This window comes from Pogona vitticeps, chromosome 3 (assembly GCF_051106095.1).
Source record: "Pogona vitticeps strain Pit_001003342236 chromosome 3, PviZW2.1, whole genome shotgun sequence".
Lineage (NCBI taxonomy): Eukaryota > Metazoa > Chordata > Lepidosauria > Squamata > Agamidae > Pogona > Pogona vitticeps.
In genome coordinates this window covers 121,541,036-121,565,753 of record NC_135785.1, presented here as the reverse complement: position 1 = coordinate 121,565,753, position 24,718 = coordinate 121,541,036, and the positions used below count along the sequence as shown (strand labels likewise).

Genomic DNA, 24,718 nt, shown 5'->3' with positions numbered 1-24,718 from the left:
CCTTCCGCACCTTGTCCCTATAGGGTCCCGTTACTCGGTATGGGGATACTGCCTGCGGGGGTGCATCTCCTGTGTGGATCCGATGCATCACTCCCTTCACTATCCCCGGCTTGTTGGAAAACACCTGTTGATATTTTCTAAGCAGCATTTTTAGTTCTTGCTGCTGGTCTTGGGTGAGTGCAGGACTGATCTTTACCTCCTCTGGGTTGTATTTTACTTCCCCTCTACCCTCCCAGAAGGGTAATTCAGCTTCCTCACTCTCAGCTGCTTTTATCGCGAATAAAACCCTCTGTTCCCCTCTGTAGTAGGGTTTTAGGGCATTCACATGAACCACCCTCCTTGCTTGGTTCTCCTCCTGCTCTATTAGGTAGTTCAGGTCTGACATCTTGGAAATGACCCTATATGGTCCTGCCCATTTGAGCTGCAGCTTATTCTCTCTGCAGGGCCTAAGCCAAAGCACTTCCTCCCCTGGGTCAAAGTGCCTCTCTCTAGCTTTGTGGTCATACCATGTTTTCTGTCTGACCTTCTGAGCTTGCAGGTTTTCTGCTGCCAGCTCTAGATTTCTCCTTAGGTCATTCATCAAGGTGTCTATGTAAGTCACAACGTCTTGTGGGTCATCCTGGGTGACCTGCTCCCAAATTTGTTTGATCAAATCAAGGGGCCCTTTCACCCCTAAGTGTGCAGCAAACATGTCAGAGTGACCCCTTTGTAAGATCATGGGGCGATACTTTTCAGGTACCACCAGCTGACTCGTGATCCCATCTCCCCCTTTTGAGATATTCCTCAGGGTTTCTCTATATAAAATCCCCTTTTTCTCCAGAATTCTCACTGGGGTTTCAGGTGTTAGCTGGGCGTCAGTCACCTGTTCAAAACACCTTTGGAGAGTGGCGTCTGCCTTTTGCTCCTGTCCAAATCTGCTGTCTGTGGTTAAGGTTTCCACCACAGCTTCTGAACTTCCCCCACCTGCTTCCGTCTCTGGCTCATCATTACCCCCCTGAACTGTCCCTGTGGTGGCTTGTGAGCGTGTAATCACTAGCACCCGTTTCACATGTTCAGCCAGGTCATTTCCCACGAGCACGGCTGCTGGCAGAGTCGATGAAATCGCTATCCGCCAATCTCCCCTCCAGCCTTGAAAGTTGACAGGTACCTCTGCTACTGGCAGAGAGATTATTTGCCCCTCAATCCCTGCCACCTTCATGCTCTCATTTGGGATTATAAACTCCCTAGGGATGATATCTGGATGGCACAGGGTTACCTGGGAACAAGTGTCCCGCAGTCCCCTATACTGACGGTCAAGTATTCCTACGTCCACCCCTGCTGTCTCAAACAACTGAGAATCTGTTTTTATCAGCAAGCAGCGCTTCACCTCCATAAGAGGACCATTTTCCTCAGCCTGATCAGCAGAGGTAGCTGTTCCAGACTGAGTAGTCATGGCAACAGGCTCCCTCTGTGACAATGAGCTTTGCTCCTTCTGGACACAGAACACAGCTTTTGGCTTGGTCCCACTAGAATTCTGAGGCACCATTCCTTTTAGCTGCTTTAATTTCTCACACTCTGAGATTAGATGACCCTTTCCCTGACAGAAATAACATTTTCTGGTGTATTTTGATTCTCTCTCATCTTGTTTTGGTTTTCCCTCCAAAATCTGAGGTCTTAGTTTCATGTCTGAGGGCTTCCCTTCACCATGGGCCCCTCCCCCTTGCTGGCTTTTCCCTGGTCCCTGAGAGTACTTGCTGTAGGTTTCTTTGGGTTTACCTACAGATTTCCCCTCACCCAAGGGCTTTCTTATTTGGGAAATAAAATCTGCAATCTCTGCGGCTGCTGCCACAGATTTCGGTTTCCTTTCCCTCACCTGGAATTTCAATTCCCCATGCAGGACTGAATAGAACTGTTCCAGCGCTATCAAATCTTTAAGCTGCTCATAGGTCTCTGTCCCTTCCTGCGATAGCCATTTCTCAAGTAGCCTCACCAATTGGGCCCCCACTTGGGTAAAAGTCTGTTCTGGTTTTTTTGTGAGGGACCTGAATCTTTGTCTCAGCTGCTCTGCATTTATCCCATGTCTTGCAAACACCAGTTTCTTAAACTCTGCAAAATCTTTCATCAGTTCCTCAGGCATCTCGGCATAGACCTCAGCCAGGCTACCACTGATTAAAGATCGCATGATGGTCATCTTCTCAGTTTCCCTCACTGAGAAGTCCACAAACGCTCTTTCCACTAAGGAAAAGAACACCTCAGGACAATCTCCCTTGTGGTACACAGGGAATTTCTTCAGGTCAGCTTTAGACAATTGGCCTCCCTCAGAATCCCTATTATTATTATTGTTCTGGTTCATCAGTTCCAGTTTTCTTAATTCAAACGCCATTTTCTCTCTCTCCAATGCCAATTCAAATTGTCTCTGTTTCTCCCTTTCCTCTCTTCTTTCTCTCTCTAATCTTTCCTCCATTTCCCTCACCCTCAGTTCATGCTGTTGGGCTAGGAGTATTTTTCTGAGTTCTGGGTCCTGCTCTCCTGTGCTGTCACCTTGCACTGAGCCAAATTCATCCTCAGAACCTTGGTCAATCTGGGGGTCTTTCACCTCACTCATGTCTGCTACTTGGCTTCGAGTCAAGGGCATAACCCCCCCTCAGAACAGGCTGCTTTAAAAAGTCAAGCCTCAAAATAAAACGACCACTTTTTTCCTTTTACCTCAGAACCAGCTCTCCCTAGAGATTGCTGCTGTTCTTCAGCACTAAAGTTGCAACAGTATCGAGTCAGAGCCTACCCCCCTCTGCTGGGCCTCTCAGCTGGCAAGCTAGCTCGCTGTTGCTACGCAGTTTTTCCTCAGCGTTTTCCCGCCAAAACTAGGCTGCCTCAGAGCACCTTAATCTAAGTCTCCCCAGTTGGCACGTTCTTCTACTAGCGCACCTCCCCGTGAGGTACACCTAGAAGATTACCTACGCGCCTCAGACTGTCCCTGACTAGACCCCCCTTGCTCTGGGCACACCTGCCAAGGCTTTGCTGGACCGCTGGACAACTGGACCAGTCGTATCCCACACGCTGGACACCAATCAATGTGACAAACCCAGACCTACTGGGATCTATCACACAGTTACTAAGCTGCCACCAACCATTCCCTATAATAAGTCACACAGACCAGGGATGGATTTTTAAACAACAAAAGAATAAGGTTTATTGTAAATACAAACAGGGTAAATAAAACAATCAGGTGAATAAAATAAAGTAACGTGGCTTATTCTCACACACACAAGCATACAGTTTGGTTCACCTAGAACCTTTAACTTAAAGCACAGACCCTGAACCCATCAGTTCTGGCTAACCCACAGACACCTGAACTTATCAGGTTGGTACTCTGACACACAGTAGTACCCTGTCAGACACACAGACTCCCACAACAGCTTCTTCTTCCCAGCTGCTGCTTCGTCCCAACCCAGTGTCTCACAGTCTGTCTCAGCATCTCCTTTCACCACACAGGCATCACATATTTATACAGTACAGCCCCTCCTCCTGATGTCCCGCCTTCCACTCCCCATAGGATGGAACTTTCCCTCCAAACCCATGACAGACAGGTAACATCAGTGCTGTTATGTAACATACTGAGAAAGAAGGATTGTATACATTTCACCATGATGTATGTTTCAGAGCCAGTCCATGTTTGATTGTGCGAAACTGTGTTAAACCAAGTTTAATATGTCTAATAGCTTGCTGTCTGGAAGATGGCATGGTCCCTGAGGATACAGACTTACTATCCTCCAGTGGAGATGAATCATCATTCCTCAAGATAAGCAATTGCCCATCCTCTTTTCGCCCATTCGGCTATGGACTGAAATATAGATTACAGATCTGAAATTTTCATTTCAGAATCAGTGCTGTGTCAACTTCGCTTTTGCTTTGCAGCCATTGTAAAGTATTTTGATTGTAGCAAAAGTTTCTTACTTTCCTGCTCATTGCCCTCATCTTTGAATTTGCCATTTATTGGCTGGCCCCTCTTCTTCTTTCTTTGTTGCATGCACTGTGGAAGTATCGGCTGTGTATATTCTGCTAATGAATGAAGCTGAGTGGCTGGTTTGTCAGTGTTAATTCAAAATAAATCTTATCTTCACAGAAAGTTAACAGGTCTGGTATTAAAAAAATAAAGCCAGTTACTCAAGAGTCTACTAAAAGTTAAATTAACTACTTTATAAACGTAATAATGCAAAATATATTGCTTTTCTGTTTTAAACAACTATTGAGGCTGGTTGACCTTCCTTGGAATTTACTCCTTTGCAATTATGTTTAATGTGCTAATAAAGATCACTTTGAACTCCATCATGGCCAAATGGTCTCCCAGGACATGGTTCAACAATTGTGTGAAGGCCCTGTGTGAACCTCCTGCTAGATAATAGCTCCTTTGCGGAAAAATAACAAGGCAGCAATGAAACAATTGTTGGCATGGTGTCCTCCTGCCTGCCCAGATTGAGTAGTAAAAGGAGGCCTGTGTGCCTTCTGGAATATGTGGAGTGGGAAAGTACTTAACCTTCACATGCAATGATGCCACTAAATTATATCACCCAGTTTGAGTCACTGTCAAAGCATCATATATCTGAAGACTTTCCTCTTAGAATCATAAATCTGATGTTTATATACGGATGTACTGAATGGCTGTATGAACCCTGTAGTACTGTTCAGAGAATATATAATTAAATAGTGTGAATCTAGACTGAGAGAAAGCTCCTAAGAAGTTTTTTGAGTTTTTTAAAAATTAATCTGTAGCTCAGCCTTCAACAGCCTGTTCTCAAATAAGGTCTGCATGAAAAAAAAGAGTTAGAAGAAAGTTTATATTCCTGCATTAATTTGGAAGCCACACTGTTTTCATAGACCTTTACCACTGAGCTGAATGACTTCTCCAGATTTTATCTCTTGTTCCCTGTCATAAGAGAGGCCATGTTCCTCTCTCAGGCCCTTAGGAAGTAGACCGTACAACAAAATCAATCAGAGATTGCCTTTAAAAACATCCATGGGAGCTCCCGCCTATAACTTCCTTGCCAGACATTTCTTAGCTCACCAGAAAGAAATTGGAAAGCTCTTGTTTCTCCCACCTGACCCCAGGGTTTAGCTCTACACCTACTTATTGATTGATACAGTTTATAATGATACATCACTATTTGCTGATGCAATTGATTAATGACCCAATTGTATATAGTGTTCTGGGCAACATACAATAAAAATAAATGAAATCCAAAGTATGCATAGACATTGCTACTAGGTGTCCTCATTCAGAAAGAAATCAGATTTTAGTCCTACTCACATATAATACATCAGCATAAACTGGTCACATCAGCAGGGAGTGAGGCTCTGCTCAGCAGTCCTCCCATATGGCGCATGCTGCTTAACCTCCTTCCTAAGATTTGCTTGTACAATATATATGCATATGTAGAAAAAAGGCTACCTTATTAAACCTTTGTGCATGAAAGTCTCTAGATGAGCCAGAACCTGATAGCAAAGTGTCCCGACTTGTGTGTAGAGATTTTTCTGCATGGGAAAAATACCTCTCCCTACAAATTTGTATAGTACGTTCATATGTTTGGTTTAGGGTTGCAAAGGGCCATGTTTGGCATGGTCCAATTCATATGGTGACCTAGATTTATACAGCATAAATAGAGCTTCTGTCTACCTATATTCATACCTGATTGTAGAACTGTACCATCCAGATAAAGCTGGAGTACGGCTCAGTCATATTATACATTCTCTAGTTCTCCAGCTCTTCAGTTATTCAGACTCTACATATATGCAGTTTATTTCCTGTCTCATGGCAGGTATTCTAGAAAAATCTTTGTCCTCATAGAAATGATTTGTCTAAGGGTCTTCATCTCTGCATGGAATACAGTAATCCTGGATGTGATTTAAATATAATGTCTGCATACTTAGCTTCTAGGTAGCATACTAAAGCTTCTCTACTCATATTATGAGAAAAGAATGTTTTTTCGGTCAAATAAGCAAAATAATATTTCATGCAATATTTTTTGAAATTGTAAATTCATTATTAAAATTTTACTCTGAAACTACATAATCATTTATAGAACACATCATAAATAAATATTCCCTTTTAAATCTGCCACTGGCCTTCAAAATAAGCTTGACATACTATGATAAGCTTTATTTACTCATTAATAATAATGTTAAAATGGTTTTAGCCAATTTTGTATGCATTTTATTTAGAGTAAATGTAAGAAATATAAGTGGGAAAGCTAATTAGAGTGACAGAGAATCAAGTACATTTTCCTTTTGGTGATTTATAGTGTAACTTTTTGCTCCAGTGTAGACGGAATACTTTTACAATTTTTTTCCTCCAAAGCTTTTCTGCCTGGATGTTCCTGGCACTTTAAAATGCATTTTTAATTTATTCCATCAAAATAAGTGAGCTTTCTCAATAGACCGTAACAGGGTGAGGAGAGCAAAAGAAGAAGAAGAAAAATGGCTGTATATTTTAAAAACTTCAGCAGGATAACAAGCAGAACTTTTCCTCCTGGTATCTGGTAAAAACAGAGCCACTGCACCAGGATCTAAGCTGAGGATGGCTCAGCTGTTCAGTGAAACAGGTGTACAACCTCTTTCTTTCCTTTTTAAATAACCCAACAGAATGGCGATTCCAGTTGCTTGTAGTTACGAGCAAGGGAAACAAATCAGTACATTCGTCTACGTATATTTGAGCTGAACTGTTTGAGCCAATGAAAATTTCATTAATGCTTTGCGTATTATGTTCCTGTGAATTCACAGTGGCAACCAAGATGTTAACACAAAGGATTATTCATGAACTGCGTGCTAATTACCATATCACTTCACTGTAGAGGCTGGGGAAATAATTTCTTTGATTGCTCTCATACATCAGAACACTCTGTCTGATAAAAAAAACTAGCAAGTTAAAAAAAAAGCTAGGAGGATGAGCTGAATTTTCACACGTGGATGGCAGAGATGTCATTCAAATTTTCAGCCGTACCTAGGCAATTTTATTAGGTACAATATCATGGGGGCTGGGGTTTTATTAAGTGCAGTCAAATAATTCGGTATGAGAAAGATAAGAAATACTACACTAAAGGTAATATTTGTAGGTGTTCAAGAGGTAAATATTTTTAGAATTCAGAATTCTTTTCAGTGCAATGAATGATTGTTTTAGCAAATTCTTTTTGACCTAGAGACACTCTAGTATACTTTCACAAGATTTCCTTTGTTTGCTGAACAGTCCTCATCTGGTCACTATTAAAGGAAATTGCTATACATGCAAACTTTAAAGGATTTTTCTTTAAAAAGCTGCTAATGCTGTTACTGATTTTTGGTTTCATGTTTTATTATTTTTGAAACAACCAGTAGTTGGGGGGACATGAAGGGATCTGTTCCCCGGGATGTGTAAGTGGAAGGTAGAAAAAAAAGAAATCCATTGAATTTCTATTTACATTTTTGCTCATTTAGTTAGTTCATATGGGTTCCAACGCTACAAGTGAATCAAAATGCCTCTACGGTCTCTTGTTCAGTAATGAAGCAGTAATGAAAAAAAAAAGGAGTGGCCGGACTAGTCTGGAACCCTGGACAGCCACAGGCAAATCCCAGCCTACATGCAACTGAAACATGTACCTTGTAGAAGAAGATATTGTTTTACTTGACCTAAGAAAGGCTAGGCTTCTAGCCTGACTCATTCAGAGTTTCCATGTTGCATGCCAGGGGAAGGAGCTGATCTAATCCTTTCTATCCAATCCATAGTGAAGTGATTTTCTGATTGGCTGTATCTTAAGTGCTCAGCTAAAAAAGCTAAACAAGTGACTTTTGGATTTCTTTCTTGCCTTTCCTAGGCCCACCCAGAATTGCTGATAAGGTGATCCATCGGCAATCTGTGCGATTAGGAAGAACTATTAAGCTCCTTTGCCCAGTGGAGGGTGATCCACCACCACTTACTATGTGGATGAAGGACGGTCGTACCATCCATAGTGGGTGGACAAGGTTCCGAGTCCTCCAGCAAGGTTTGAAAATCAAGGAAGTGGAAAATGAAGATGCAGGAACATATATCTGCAAGGCCACCAACGGTTTTGGCAGCATGAATGTGAACTATACCCTCATTGTGATTGGTGAGTACAACAAGAGTTCACTGTGTTCTTTGCAAGGTGGTTACAAATCCATTCTGTAAATAATCTACCAGCCTCTAGTAAAACTAGTCTGTCCCAATATTTGAGGATGGCCAAGGCTACTCACAGTGCTGCACATCTCTGTGTGGGAGCCAACAGCTACAAGATAAGATTAGTCACTGCTGATGCCAAAGGTTACAAATAAACGGGAGTGATGCAACAGTCACAGCGGCACAGATCACAGTGAGTTCCATACAAGAAAAGTTGGGCGATAAGGAGAGGGGAGGCCCCATTAGTCTTTGTGACTTCTTCTGGAACATGCTTGTTTCCAAAACAATGCTTTCTCTAGGCCCATCTTTCACACATGGGCAGCAAGGACACGGAGCTGTTGTTATCTTTCGGAATAACAATAAACACCAGCTCACTAAGCTGTCCTTCAGCATAAGAGTTTTCCTATTCCTATGGTGGCTCAAAAACAGGAGTAGAGAGGATAGATTTTGTTTGTACCTGCTCCCATGAAGATTCGAAATATTTAAAATGGATGTTCTTTCCAAGGAGAACATACAGTAGCTTTCTGTAGTAAACATTATACAGAAGATCTCAAGGGCCTGACATGCACTTACCTGTTTCCTTTTTGGCAGTGCATTTCACCAGCTCTATTTGAATGAGTATGACAGGGTATAGAATCCTGTTGGCAAAACATGGAGTGGAAGGGCAATCGTACAAGTGCTACGCCCCCTCTGGCAGACTGTCCTTCACGCAACCATTGGAGGTTGCGCTGAGGACACACACAGTGCAGGGAATTGTGTGGCATGGGGTCATGGTGTGGGGGGGAGGAAGGAACTACTTTGTATGCATGGCAGACAACAACAAGATTTTGGCCTAAGTGTTTGAAACACAGAGTCTTAGGAAACATCATAGTTCCCTTTCCCTCACATAATCACCATGATATCCACATTTCATTTTCCCTATCTCCTTTTGTGCATTACATTTTACAGTTTCTCACTAATAATTGTAAATCAGATACGTATAGTCAAATCCTCTGTATGGTTCTTTTCCTTTTCCTCCATATCACTGCAGTTAATGCAGTCCAAGAATATTTAAGTTAAAATATAGGTATACTTAACCGAGGAGTGATTTTGTTCAGTCTAAAAGTGAATACTGGCTAAGAGTGGCAATTGTTATGATGACATCCTGTACATATCTAACTGAGAAGCAAGCCTCACTGAGTTCAAAGACACCTACTGCCAGGTAAGTATGCTAAGACAGAACAAACACTTCCTCATCCTTTTACTGCTTTAGAAGCAATAAAGCTGCTGAGCGGACACACATTTGATAACACCTGACAAGTGTCAGTTAACTGCCAAGATATTTGTGCCAATTGTCTGTTCTTAACAGAGTGGTCCTATTGACCAGACAGGTGGGATATAACTTAAATAAATAGATAGATAGATAGATAGATAGATAGATAGATAGATAGATAGATAGATAGATAGATAGATAGATAGATAGATAGATAGATAGATAGATAGATAGATAGATAGATAGATAGATAGATAGATAGATAAACAAATAAATAAAAATTGTCAAAATATAATGGCATTTTTCTGATGTGTAGAGGTACAGGTATAGGTATATATTTGGAGCCCTGATGTTGTACTCCATTTTGTAATCCATGAAAGCTCGCATTAAAATGAATCTCGTAAGCTTGGAGATTCCACAAGACTCTGGTTTATTGCTGGAATAGACTATAATGATACCCTTCTGGAAAATGTATACGAAATGGCAGCCTTAATGCCTTTCCCACAATATTTTTCATTACTGCAACACTCATCCCTCTACTTATTTGCTTTTGCTGGGGTTGCTTTGGGTAGACAGTGTACATGAGTACAAGGAATGACAGATGCTTTCAGAGATTTTACCTCTGCTTGATATTTTAAAGACATTCAGCAAAGGATAGGGTGTATTAAAAGGATTCACCTTAAAATACACTAGCATTCCCTTTTACTTTGCACAAGATTCTGGAACATAAATTATGGACTAAATTTCTTGTGACTGGCAAGTGTTATTCATTATTCAGAATAGTGTTTACTGTCTATAAGATTAAAATAGGATATAATCCTGTATAACAAAATAGGTTGATGGTTGTAGTTAAAACCAGCTTCTCTTTTCCTGAAGCCATGGGGTTGGGCTAGGGGGTGGGTAGGGGTTAAATGCACTTTAGACTGTAAGATAGTCGATTCCTTCCTTCCTTCCTTCCTTCCTTCCTTCCTTCCTTCCTTCCTTCCTTCCTTCCTTCCGACTGTCTGATATTGACTGCTTAAAGTTCTTTTGTGGGCATTGGCCTTTTTGTATGATAATTTAACAGAATTCAGAAAGTTACTGTTATCAAAATAAATATGGTCCTATTTTTATAAAAATCATTAGTTCAAATTATGGTTCCATATGCTTCAGTAGAGATGGGCGCAAAGTGCTAGTTTGGCAGTTCATGCTGGTTCATTTATCGGCCAAGCAGGCGTTTGGCACCTCCCAGCCTCACCTCCTCCAGTGGGTGCCCACCCAGTGGTTTGTGCCAATCTCTGTTCTTCAGCAATTAAAAGTAATAATTTTAAAAATGTGTTTATTTTCCTGTATCTCAAAAATAATTTGAAAAATATGGTTAGGTTCTTTTTTTAAAACAGGTCTGCCTGCTATGTGCCATTCATTGGCCTGTGGTGCAAAACACACCTTCTTCATGTCCGCACACAAGGTAGCAGCAGGAGGCACAACATGACCCAGTGCCTGATCCATTGGTCGTGGACCATGCCTATAAAAGCAATGGAAAGGAAAAAGAGTGATGTTATTCCTTTTAAAATTACAAGCCTGTTGCTTAGCGTAATCCAAATTGTTACTTTCGTACCCTTCCTTCTTTGGCGGGGGGGGGGGAGAAATGCCCCTTTGCCATATTTCTTCCTTTGATATTGAACAAAGGAATTAATTTCAAATAATTTGTTATTTGTCCTTTCATACTCTACACTTGGTAGAGCTGGCATTCATCTTTCTGTTTCTACTCACTCTCTTATTAGATCTCAGAACCCCAGAAATATAAGACTCTTGCTCTATTTTACATTTGCAGAAGGAAAAAAAAACCCTACAAGCAAAGCTGTTAACCATCCTAAGAAAGTTAAGTTCCCCCTCGTAGCTGAGCTTAATAGGTTTAGTGGCTTACCACAAGGTTTGAGATGCTAATTACAGTGGAGAGACAGAACTCATCTTTAATCAGAATTAGCATTCAAAGGATTAAGTACAAGAGTGCTTTATCCTATGTAATTATCTGTAGTCCAGGAAAACAAATCTGCTGCATATGTTGTACAGCTTGTGCGTAACAAGGATCCTGTGAAGTCTTCCCCCCGCCCCCAGCTTCTGCCACTGGTCATTTGGCAGTTAAATGTTAGTATCCAAAGTCAAGTCAGAGTGAAGTCATAAAATATAGCTGACTGCTATGTTTTTAAAAAAACAAAGAGCCTGTGAAATTACTATTTTACAAAGAGAGTTTCTGGGCAGAGTTTTTATTTTTATTTATTTATTTAAAATATTTTTACCCTGCCTTTCTCCTTCAGAGAGAGCCAAGGTGGCTTACATCATTAAAATACAATATTTAAAGATACGAACAGTAAGTATACAAATATTTTAAAAGGATTAAACAGGTACCGCACTAAAAGACATCAAACAAAAGCAACAACAAAAATGCATTCAAAGCAGTAAGACACAGCCATCTACAGTGGTGCCTCGCTTGACGAGGAGAATCCATTACAGCGAAATCGCTGTAGAGCGAAATCCTCGTCAAGCGAAAAAGCCCATTGAAATGCATTGAAAACCATTCAATGCGTTCCATTGCATTCCAATCAAAATGCATTGAAAACCGTTCAATGCGAAATACCTCAGCGTCCAGCGAAGATCCTCCATAGGGTGGCCATTTTTTGCTCCCTGTATAGTGAGGAATCTGTTCCAAAACACAGCGGGGAGCCATTTTACACAGCGGACGGCCATTTTGAATACCTGACAATCAGCTGTTTTGATCCTTGTTAAGTGAAAAACCGGTTCCCAAAGCAGGGAACTGGTCATCGCTAAAACGATCGCAAAAAAACCATTGTACAGCGAAAAAACCATCATGCAGGGTAACCATCTAGCGAGGCACCACTGTACTGTATTTAAAAAACCTACTCAGGTAGCTAGTCATTAAGAAAAAAACATATCTGAAGAGAAAGGGAGACACTGAGTCCAAGCTGTTTAGGGCTTTATGAGTTAGAATCGGCACTTTGAACTGTGCCTGGAAGCAGATCAGCAGCCGGTAGTGCTGTTGTAACAGATGTGTTATGTGGTCCCTGTAACCAGCCCCAGTCACCAATCTCGTAGCCATGTTTTAGACCTGCTGCAGTTTTTTTGGACCCTTTCAGAGATGAATCCAGGCGTATTAAATCATTCTGTGACAGTAAAAGGAACTGCAAAGAGTTTCCTCTCTTTCACCTTATAGGTTAGGAATGAAGCACTTTCACTTCTTATTCTGCAATTTACAGATTGCTCCTCATTTGCCTCTAGGTTAAAAGGTAAAGGTTCCCATTGACAATATTTGTCCAGTCGTGTCTGACTCTAGGGGGCGGTGCTCATCTCCGTTTCCAACCCATAGAGCTAGTGTTTGTCCAGAGACAATCTTCCGTGGTCATGTGGCCAGCGTGACTAGACACGGAACACTGTTTACCTTCCCACCGAAGTGGTACCTATTTATCTACTCGCATTTTTGCATGCTTTCGAACCGCTAGGTTGACAGGAGCTAGGACAAGTGACGGGAGCTCACTCCATCACGTGGATTCGATCTTATGACTGCTGGTCTTCTGACCTTGCTTCAGCTATTAGCTCAGGGACCAAAATACTGTATTGCTTCCAAGTTATGAGTGGGTTCAGGTTTTGTTTCCTTTGCTTCCCTCTTTTTTCTAACCTCTTTTTTAATGGTGATGATTCATCCAAGTGCATAAACTTTTTATTAACTAACAAAGGATAATTATGAACAACAAGTTCAGTGGGATTAATGGGTCTGTCTTAACATGTTTCTTTTAGACCAACAGTCTTTTAATTCTGGAATGGTAAAGCAGTTCACCAATGAGGGTTCACCCCAAAACGTTCATGGTCGGTCGGCTTCCGTGTTGTGTTCCGTAGGCTGGGACAAATGGGCCCACAGCAAGGATGTCACACCCACTTCCCTTCCGTGGGTGTCGCAGGATGGCTGGCTGGTATCGGTCAAGCCTCCTTCTTCCAGAGATCTCCCCTTTTGGGATACATATAAATGGTCCGTTCTATAGGCTCTGCCCCTTCTAGCTGTACAGCTATGCCTTCCTTCTCACTCCTATGAGTTTCTCCTCTTCCCTTCTCTCTTTTGGTCTTGGGCTGACTGATGGGATGGTACTGTTGCCTCCTCTCTATTTCCTCAAGGGGAAGTTTCATCTTGCCTCTCTCCTGAGTCCAGAGATCTTCCATCTTTAGCCATCCCCATCCTATTGGGATATCCTCCTCTCCTCCTCTGTCTTTTTCCTTCTCTCTCTCCTCCTGTTCTGTCTCTGCCTCCCAATCTACCTCTCCTTTTATCCATCCTCCACCTCTTGTCACCATGTACACTTCTGCTATTGGGGGAGTTGTCCTGAACCTTGCTTTCCCGTGTTTCTTCTGTCTTTCTTTTCCACTCTTTTGCTCCTCAACTCCCAAGTGGTCCATCACAGGTAATATAGTATAAACAGTCTTGTAGCCCTCCGTAGCAGGTGATCGAGGGGATGGCTCAACCTCCTCTTTGAGGGCTGTGGCTTGCTCCTTCTCACACAAGTACACTACAATTTAAAAACAATACCTTGATTCAGAAGTACCCTTGTTTTCTCAGGGAGGGCAGAGAAAGCAAGTTTACCTCCCCCATCCCTACTTTCACATTCTAAAACTTTTTTCATTAATATTTGGTTACTAGGGGATGTGAAGGAGCCTTTTTAGTTAAAAAAAAACCACACTTCTAGAAGAAATATATTTTGGTGAGCTGGATGGTGGTGTGACTTTCAAGGTCCAATAATGTGTGTTCAGCTCTCAGATCTCTGGAATGTGTCCATCCTGATTTATATCTTACGTCACAGAATGTTTTTATGCTAGTATATCTCTCACAGTCATACTTGACTTATCTTACCCATATGGCTGCTGTATGCAAGGGAATACTGAAACCTATATGGGTAGGGTCAACTGTGTAGTTCTGTATCATTGATCAGTCTTTCTCTAACCATTTAGGGATTCACATCCACTCTGCCATAGAGGGGGCACATTTATAATGATGGGTGACTGGAGATAACAATGGCTTGTAGAATAATGTTCCTAGCAAACAAAATAAAGACATGGATTTTTGTTGCCAGGTGATAATGTCATTACCATTTACATGGTGGTATCATGCCAACTGGATTTCAGCCAAAGAATTCTAATGTATTTACTTTTTATAATACAGTGACTGAAATCCTGTTGCTTAGTGTAATAAGTTACACTAGAGTAGACCTACTGAATCTGTGAGAAATTGGTAAGTTAGTTCTTCCATCTAAGTTCCCTTGATTTAAATGGGTCTGCTCTAGTTGTGACTTACCACACTCGGCAACAGGATTTAAGGACCAATGTTTTGTTATAACGAATAGTGTAAAGGTTCCTATTCTGCCTTTAATTAAGTCAAAGATCTAAGACTAGGAGTGCGACTACATGGTAATTTATGGTGGATTTGCTCTGCTTATAAAATGGGTGAATTTAAAATATATTTTAGTGTCTGCACGATGTGTAAGGCTGATTCAACTTGTTCCAGCCTATTTAATGCCAAAGTGCCTTTTTTCCTCTGCCTGGTGAGGGCTACAACTTTCTTATGATGGGAGGATTTGATTGAATGTTTTCTTCTTCTGCAGACCTTCCTGTAAAAATGGGGGGCATATCTTTAGATGGCAGTTGGAGCATCCCATTGTAAGGGGAAACGGTTAGAGCATTGAAATGCATGTGCATGTGCGCATGTACGCACGCGCGCACACACATAACCACTTTGAGATCCCCCTCCCATGCCATTCCAAACACTTTTTTTTCTTTAGCAGAAGTTCAAATGGAAAATGAGAGCCAAGGCATTCATACAGAAAATAGGGAGAATGAGGAGGAATCCCACTGTGTGGTGTGTGTGCACACACCCACACACACACATACACATACACAGACACAGACACAGACACAGACACATGCATACATTTCAAAGTCTGGACTGTTTTCACTTGTGGGACATTTTTAAACATTATTTGAAATGTGTGTGTGCATATTTCAAGGTCCCAACTGTTTCCCCTTGTGGAACATTTTCTAACATTCTCTGAAATGCATACGTGCACCCGCCCGCCCACCCACCACATTGGGATTCCCCTCCCCATAATTCACACAGGTCAATAACAGGATCACCACTGCCTCCCCCTCACTTTCCTGGCTCTAGTTTTTAAAAGGATCACAGAGGTGGGACCAGAGGAAGGAAGAAGGACAGGCTGTGGGTCGGAATGCTACTCTCACATCGCAACAAGTATGAACAGTGAACTCCCAAACCCATCCACAGCCCCTATGTGAGTACTAATTGCAATTGCAGACATAGCACGGGCTACGAATCAAATCGCAGCAAAGCTGAAATGTTCTGATTTAGTTCTCCAATGTAGCCACACCCTCGGTCTACTTTCAGTTACTTCTAGTATGTTTTGTAATATATTATGGTAGTTTTGCCTGCATTAGTCAAAGTCTAAGTTGCAGTCATCTGTTTCTGCTCACTTATACTGTATTAGTAACTAATTGGAAATAGACTCAGGTCTTGGTATAGAAAGGCTACAAAATGATTTTCCATATAACTGATGAAAATACCGTGAGATGTTCCATGTGTGCCAGCTTCACAAGCAGAAATACAACTTCACAAGCACACAATTTGAAGAAGGTTTCTGCAAGATAATGTCCCTAAGAGGTGTTTCGAGTGAATCAAATTTTTCTCGCTTGTTTTCTGATGCCCAGAGCTTGTTGCCTAAGGCTGGCAGTTCACTCTGTAGGTAGTAAAACACGAATGTCAAAATGAAACGTCTCCCTTATGGAATTAGAGATCCCCATTTGCAGCTCCTGTGATTATGAGATGAGGGCTAAGTACCTAGTGTGTGAGGGCAGAGAAGATTCCTGTGTTTTGATTCTAAAGGCAAAAATGAGACCACGGCACAATGCACGTGTGAATTTATTCTTGTAAAATAGTGCTGTGTGATTGATAGCAAGCAGGTCTTCATTCTTTCGCTGATAAGGAAAGCCATAGATGTAAGGCAACGGTAATGTTAACCTTCCTTACCTGTTCTAATGTTAAAATACTAGTGGCCTTCTTTCTTCCTCTTCCCTTCTGCAACAAGATTTTTCTCCCCTCATATTTCATTAGTTTCATTTGTTTTTCTAATGTGTTCAGCTGAAGGGTTTGTCAACACACCGTGTGCTGGCCAACGAAAGCCCCTCAGTTTCAAACCGTCTACACCCCCCCCCCGACACTCCTTTTCCCCTTTGTCCCATGAAGTTGTAACATTGGAGTTAAGTTCAGAAGGTGGCAACACCTGTTCGCAATTTAAAGGAAATGAAAAGATACTTTTTCCATAAATGTAAGCATGAAATTCATACACATATGTATGTATATACAGTTTCACCAGCATGCCTCATCCTGTGGTAGACAAATGCAAACCAGAATTACTGTCAGTGTAAATTTAAACCCTTAAAGACATATGGAGATGTTTAATCCACAATCCTTTTCAGATGGTTTGGAGTGTGTGGTTGCTGCGACTTCTGTGTGAGTATGAAGCCCACAAGTCTTAATAATTATATTTACTATCAGCTTTATTTTGAAAGAAAGCAACACACAGTGCTGACCAGTCCTGACATTCAGTGGGTGCTTTGATCTGGCCCATAAAATGCCTCTGCTTTCGATGGGTGTTAGGAACTGAATCAGCATCTAGACTAAATTTATTTCTGCGGCATGTGTTTCTCTTATTTCGTTTGTCATGTTCTCTGTTGCAAAATAATAACTTAATGGTGTTAACAATCTGTGCATTTTTAATGTGGAAGAATTCTGGCTTCCGTGGGGTTTTGTTTTTGTTTTTTGGTGTTTTTTTTTTGCAGATATCTTTCCTATCAACAAGTCTCAACGAGGAGAGTACGTTTCAAAATTAAGGATAGTTTACTACAGTGAACTATCAGTCTCTGTGTTATTTGACAAAGTAATATTAATAAAAAACTAAGCTCCTCCCTGTTGGAACTTGCAGCGGATGAGGGAGGGGGAAGGAAGAGGGATGAAGGGAGAAATGATGCTTTCTTTTGAGGAGAAAGACTAAGACAGAACTTTACAGAAGTATTGAGTTTTGAGTTGAGGTTTGAAGATGGAAAGTGGCACCACAGTATCTCTTTGAGGGTATTGTTTGAGAGGCTCTGCAGAATAAGGAGCAGCAAGGGAGAAAGGGCACATCTTTAGGAGAAATGTAAACTTTTATGACTTCAATGTGTTGTGTTTGGAAAACTGTGTTCAGCTGGCAGGGAATAGGATACCCTGAGATGGGAAGGCAAAAAGGCTGAGAGAACTAATAATGTTAGAACAACATATTTATGCTGGAGTTTGAAGGGGACAGAAATCTGTCTGTGTGGATTTGAAGAGCATATCAATAAAAACAGCAGAACGACAACTAGTGTTACTCTGAGCTCTATAAATTGGTACAGGTTGGAGATCAATTTGTGGCTGGCTGCAGTGTAGTCATGGTTACATTTCAGACTGAGATCTGAGCACTTGAAATGGAAAGCAAGTGCTTGGAATTGTTGCCTGGGAAGAGGGGATGCACAATTTTTTATAGCTGTAAATCACTACTCTCAGACCTGTTGGATGCTGAGGCACTTAGGGTAAACTGAGGCAAATAATTATAGGGGAAAACAAAATAAAAATAAAGAGTACAAAAAGACAAAAACATGGTGCCAATTTAAAGACTAACTTTTATACTTTGTAATGTGAGCTTTTGTGGACAAGTCCACTTCATCAGACTGAAGTAGACTTGTCCACAAAAGCTTCATCTGACTGAAGTGGACATACCTATGAGAGCTCACATTACAAAATATAAAAGTTAGTGTTAAAAGTGCCACCACGTTTTTGTCTTTTTTCACTCTTTATTTTTATTTCACTTTCACTTGTAATGCTTGCACATACTAACACAACTGCCCTTCTACAAATACTGAGGTAAACAAGTGGTCTTATGTATTCATCATAAGTTACTTATTTTTTTCCTGCTGCTTGGAAGGGCTGTTTAAGTAGTGTATGCCAACCCTGGCCTTGGAGATTAGGTGAAATGGTATTACTTCATAATTGCTACCGTCTTGTGCCTGGCCAGTAATTGGATTTGCTAATCCAGAATCCATTTCTCAGCCATGCATAATAACTTGCAATTTCTACCTATAGATGTGCAATCACTTCAGTGTGAAATTCCTGTGTCTTTTAAGTCTGCTAAGTAATTTTTATGTAGATTTCAGTATCTAGTTTTAGCAGATTATGAAAAAAAATTGAGTATCACTTCTGGAAATATTTTCTGTGTGTTGTTTTTAGGTTCTGCTTATGCTTATGCTATCAGTTAAATGTGTTTGGGTAACAGTATCAATATGAAACATTCCAGTTTTGCTTATTTTACAGTGATTCATGTTCTTATTTAGAAAGCTATCAATGTTTGTACTGCTTAACTTTTACAATACATTGTAAAATAAGGATGTGAGAAGAGAGGGTTAGCAACCTCAAAATATGCAGAACCTACATGACTTCCTCCCAAGGAATCATAAGTTTCTTACAAACATTCATTTATCAGCAACTGAGAATTTATAAAAGGTGTAGTTAGTTCTGAACACCTTGCCCTACAAATTAGGCACAGTATTTTTGTGTGAAGAAGATAATGACCTTTTAGCCTGCTAATGATGACAGATTTATGTATGTTAAGCCCAGTTGTGCTGTATTCATTAGAGCCTGCCAATCTCCAGCAGTGATCTGATCATAGCTTTATTTCCACAGTCTGCCTCAGTGCTTTTAAGGTGTCCTTCCATTATCATTTCTGCATAAAACTGTGCAGCTGTATAGTTCCAAGGCTGAGAAGTCAAGATGTTAAAAGCACAGGAGATCATCCATCAAAGTGGCTCTATCCATAAAATGTTTGCTTCAGTTTGCTTGCCTCAACTACAGTATTATCTATCTGTCCCCATCCCTATCCCAGAAACTGAGGAAAAGAGATATGTGAAATGTTTTTAAAGACTCACCAGATGCATACTATTCAAGATATGTGGCCTCCTTTTGATGCAGCTTACATCTAAGAAGACAAACATTTGATATTTAAGGGAGCATCTTTTAAAAGTCAGAAGACTGGAAGAAGACAAATCTATGCTAATAGAGAATAACACCTGCCTGCACCTTGTAAAAATGCCCAAATTTTAATCTTTGTTTGGATCTTACGTTTCTATGGAATAAGGGGGAAAAAAACAAAGAACAATATGATTGTATTTTTCAGTACTAAATTGCTAGCAGTCCTTTCATAAAATAAAGTCCAATCAGGGTGTGTCTACATAGCAGCAAAATGCACATTGATTCACTAAGAATTCACACCCAGGAAGCCACAAATGCCATTTAGGTGACCAGACAGGAGTCAACAGAACGAGAGAGGAGGAAATTGCCAACAAGCACTTGTTTACAACTTGTTAAGGCAGCTTCTGCTGTAGCCACCCAAATTTGGGTGGGTTGGTGGGATGGTGGTGGGATGTCATGGCATAATCATGGCATACTCATTCTTGTGAATCACAGAGACTACAAAGAAGGAGGACAGGTTACTTATCTGTTCTTTGAGCAGTCACACCAGGGCCAGATTTAGACCTTGGGGAGCTCAGGGCACTTCAGGTCCCCCCCCCCCAATACACAGGAATAAAAATACAGGGCAAATCACCAAATTTACACTTCAGAGTTCATTTATTGCATGTATTGGAACTTATACGTACATAGAAAGGTTACATTAATTATATATCTAAAATAAATACATGTATAGATTTAAATACATGCAAGCAAAACTCCAAGTATTATTTTAGGTAAAACATATTACAAAGAACGTCGCTCTGCTGCAATGTACTATTTAGTTTCCATGGATAGTAATGGCTAACTCAGCAATTTACACAACCAAATTAAACTCTGAACCTGTCAGTGGAAAAGTTTTAAGTTTATTTAAGCTAAGTACAGCAAGTATTTCTAAGTTGCAGCTATATGTATCACACTAGAATATCTATAAAAAGGCTTCCTTTCTACACTTGGCATCTGAAAAATCTTTAAGGAACTCCTTGAACTGTATCTTCTTTAGAACACTTCTCTCTTCCTCCAGTAGACAGAGCACTTAGTCTTTCATGGGTCATTGTGGTTCTCAGACAGTTCCTTAATAGTGTTCATTTGCTGAATTATATCTCCTGAAAAGCTAGTGACCATCATGCCCAAATATATTCTAAGAGCTAAATTAACACTTGGAAAGGTATCAGTGAGTCCTTCATCATGGAGATGGAATGAGACATGATATGAACTTGGCAGAGCCTACAAACTGGACAGTTTTGTCTATGAATTTCCTTATTGAAATTACAGGGGAAAGCAGTGATAAATTTCTCATCTTCAGTTCTAATCTCTGCATCAGGAAGACAGCATAAGCTGCCTGTGACTTTGAACCTGTCATACACTGATTGATATAGTACTCTGTGTTTTTGTAAGGCAAGAGACAACTGATCTAAAATGACATTGGAAGTTCCACATCTGAATTCTCTTAAGCAAACAACTTCCTCGGAGACTGATGTTGGATTCACATCATAACATTTGTTTTTCTTTCTTGGCCTCCCTGTTGCTTCTTTGTAGTCTGTGTTGTCACAGAGGTTCCTGGCATCCACCTCTACCTCTTCATACCTGTCCCAAAGTGATTTCAGGAACTTATCCAGTGAAGAAATTAGATCCACCACTTTCTTCAGGTCAACTTCAACTCTTTGAGTAGCTTTTTGTGTGCTGTTGAACCATTCAAGAATTAAATTCCAGATATTGGCATCAGAGTAGTTTCAAGGCAATCTTTTGTCTACCAATGTCTGAGCTTCATTTTTTGCTTCAGGTGTTTGCTCCAAGTTACATTCAGGATTTTGAATGCAGTTGCGTTCATCTACAAGGGCTTCAGTAGCATTAGCTCTTGCTGACCATCAAGTATCTGACAGGAACTTCACAGTTAGTACTCTTTTATTCCCTTCCAAAGAGTTCATTAGATTTGTCCATCTGTGAGTTGATGCAAAAAGGAGTGAAGGCAAAATAACTAACAGCCACAACACAGCACAATACTTCAGTTCAGTATTTCTTGTTTTTCTGCACTCCTTTTCCAGCTCAAAAGATTCCCTATACTGATAATTGAATTTCTGCATAGAATCACTGTGGCCTTGGCGTTGTTCATGAATTTTCATTTTTTCCTCTGCTTTTTTCCAGTTGTTAAAGTCATCCTCACTGAAAAACCTATCACATCATATGCACATCAAAGTATGATGAATGCAATAACAGGACCCTTCAATTGGCTGTACAGGAGCCTCCTTCTGAAATGCTGCTTAGACTTTGAGTAGACTTTATCTAGGGGGGCGGGGTAAAAATCTAATAAAAGTAAAAGTAAAGTAGTGTAAAACATGGAATTCTTGAAATAACAACAGTATCCATCCAGTTTGCCTTGACCAGATCATATGCACACACACAATCATAGGCTACCTTCCTCAAGGGCATAAGTGTTCTATACATGGTTCACTTGAGACACCAAAATGCATTTAAAGCTGATCCAGGACTGGCCATATGCATTGAAAAGATTATGGTGCCTCCTATGAATAGAACTTGCAGTAGGTCCCATAATTTGAAAAATCCTGTATAATGTGCACATTATATGCGAGAAAATATGGTACTTTAATTGTACAGCATGTGGCAAAAATGAACCATGTATCATATACAAAACGATACGTACAATTAAATTGCAAGCTTCCAGTCAAATCATGCGCTTTTACACTTTGTTTAATGTGGACAGATTTTGTATGCCACTGACCTCCTAGATTCTGGTTTTCAGTACAAAACATGCTGCTTACCAAATGTAACAAAGTATGTTTGCTGAGGAAAGTTAGGTGCAACTTATTCTGGAAAATCCAGTAGTAATATTCCATCTGATTGTGAGTTCTTTTTTACTACCAAGAAGGTGCTTTACACACACACACACACACACACACACACACAAAGAGAGAGAGAGAGAGAGAGAGAGAGAGAGAGAGAGAGAGAATGTTTATTTCCATTGCACATTTCAAAATGGAAATTTACATTTAGTTTGAAGTTTAGAATTTCAAATTATGTCTTTTCAATTTTGGCCAGTAATAAAATATGCAAAAGAAACAGTCCTGGACTGGGCCTACAGCATTGCAGGACGTGACTGCACTGCAGTTTACCCTGCAATTTGTGCTAGAGCTGGCACACATTTAATGTATTTTCTCTCAATTGCACAACATGCAGCTAATGACAAGTAAGCCTGGTCTCTTTTTTTCAGTGGCATTTAGCCAGCAGAGTCTAGTGGTTTTGGTAGTACTTCAACTGACATTGCTTTTTTTAAAAAATAGTTTCTGGGATGTGTGAGTGTGTACATTGGTCCAAAGGGCAGTGTGGATGTACCCTCGAGTGAGGTTGACATTTTTTTAAAAGAAGGTTTTGGCAAGTGATATAGCACTCAATTGATACAACAAGTTATGACACTACAGTGCTTATTTGTCATAGTGATATACTGCAGAAGTATAATAAAAGATTTGTTCAGAGGAGAGATAAGATGCCCACGTGAAGGGGATATTCCTAGTATACCGGCCTTCTGTATGCCTGATATAACTGAACATTCTGTGTGAACAACAGTTATTTAACTGCCATAGGAAGCTTGACCCAGATTAACCCAGAAAAGCCTCCTTGACTATGTACCCTCACTTGTATTCAGATGTTTGTGTGAACTTTTTGTTTTACATCCTCACTTTGCTTCAGTCTGGTTCTTACTGTGTATGATGGGTAACTATATTGTAAAATAGCAAAATTTTTCCAGAAACCTCATTTGACTGATCATTGGTGCTTTAAATTTCTTTCCTGCTGATCCCATAACACCTTGAAATCCATATCCTCTTGGAATGGAGATGAATTAGAACCTAAAAACCAAAATCCAGGTCTGGTTAATATCTGAACTTGTCCAATTGTTCTGTATTAATGGGCAGTTTCTGTTTGTTTTGGCTGAAGATGTGGGAAGGTTGTTTGGTGGCATGAGGGCAACTACCTCCTCCTTACATCTGTGCCCATCCTGGTGTATAAACACTGCCAGAGGGGTTCAACCAGTTACGTAATAAAGATGATAAAACTTCTTGGTAGAAGGCCCCGTTCTGACATCTTTAGATGAACCAGTGGCGAGACCTTTACTGCAAAAGTCTGAATTAGTTCCAATCACCTGTACAATCTCTAATTTCACCTTTTGCCTTGAAATAAATATGAATATAAATATCACAATTTCAGGTGTCATTTGATGAAACACAATGTCTGGATTCCTTTTTGTTCAGATTCAGACCTGATATGGAAACAGTCCTCTTCATTTTAATGATAAACTTGTGTTGAAAGTTAGAGAGAGGAGTTTGTCCCTGTTATTTGTGCTGGAATCCTCTGGGACATTCGGCTAGTGCGGTAGCGTTGCTGTGGTGATTCTTCAGCTATTTGATTGATCCAAACATATGATACGTTTGCCATCTGAATCCCTGTTTATAGACCCCCACCTCTTAGAAAGTGGAGTTTAGAGGGGAGTGGGGACTCATGACAGGGCCGTATCTGTTGCAATGCCCGAGCAGATGAATTCTCTTCCTTGAGAAGTAAATGAAATTTCATTAATGAAATTCTTTTACTTCATTATTTTTATAGCTTTCGTTTATATCAGTGTGAGAACTAATTTAGTGGGCAGATGATTTAAAAATTGTTAAATATTATGGCGGCATAATCCCATGTGTTACAGTGCGGCCCCTACAGGTTTTCTGTAAATCAGGGATTTGCTGTTGGGAGGGTTTTTTTTTCTGTTAAAATGAAGCATGGGTGGCAGTGGTGAGTTCTCTGGAACCATGTGTGCTCAGCAGTTTTTCTGCTGCAAGGGTTACTCGCCTAGCATCCCACTCCCAGGAGGAAGCTAGGAAGAAGCAAGCGGGAGGCAGATGAAATAAAGGCATAGGCAATGTTTCTTATCTTGTCCCTCGTGTCTGCCTGTGCTGTGGTTTAAGTTTTCCCCAGTACCCCCACATGATAGTAAATGAGCAGAACCCACAATGTAACACATGGGTCAGGCTGTTGTAATGTCTAGCTCAAACCACAGTGTTTTGAGAGAGGGTGTGATTAGACAGGGAAGACAGATTGACAGTTTTTGGATCTGTTTTCAGATGGTAGCTAAAATCACATAGCTTTCTATCACATTGATACTATGAATGTTTTGTATTTTAGAGAAGCATCTTTTTTT

The 24,718-nt window shown here is 40.5% G+C and overlaps 2 protein-coding genes across 5 annotated transcripts in view; one reads left to right on the top strand and one right to left on the bottom strand.

The window, feature by feature from the left end:
• LOC144588123 (uncharacterized) overlaps positions 1 to 24,718 on the bottom strand; it is a 395,823-nt gene that overhangs the window by 202,537 nt on the left and 168,568 nt on the right. The gene's annotated exons all lie outside the window — the stretch shown is intronic.
• Positions 1 to 24,718, top strand: part of FGFRL1 (fibroblast growth factor receptor like 1) — a 246,375-nt gene that overhangs the window by 106,062 nt on the left and 115,595 nt on the right. For 3 of the 4 annotated variants that reach the window (XM_020797052.3, XM_072994804.2, XM_020797053.3), the window contains exon 3: positions 7,821 to 8,093. The exons of the other annotated variant lie outside the window; for it this stretch is intronic. In XM_020797052.3, coding sequence (XP_020652711.1) covers positions 7,821 to 8,093 — 273 coding nt within the window. The remainder of the gene's footprint in view (positions 1 to 7,820; positions 8,094 to 24,718) is intronic. 4 annotated transcript variants of the gene reach the window in all.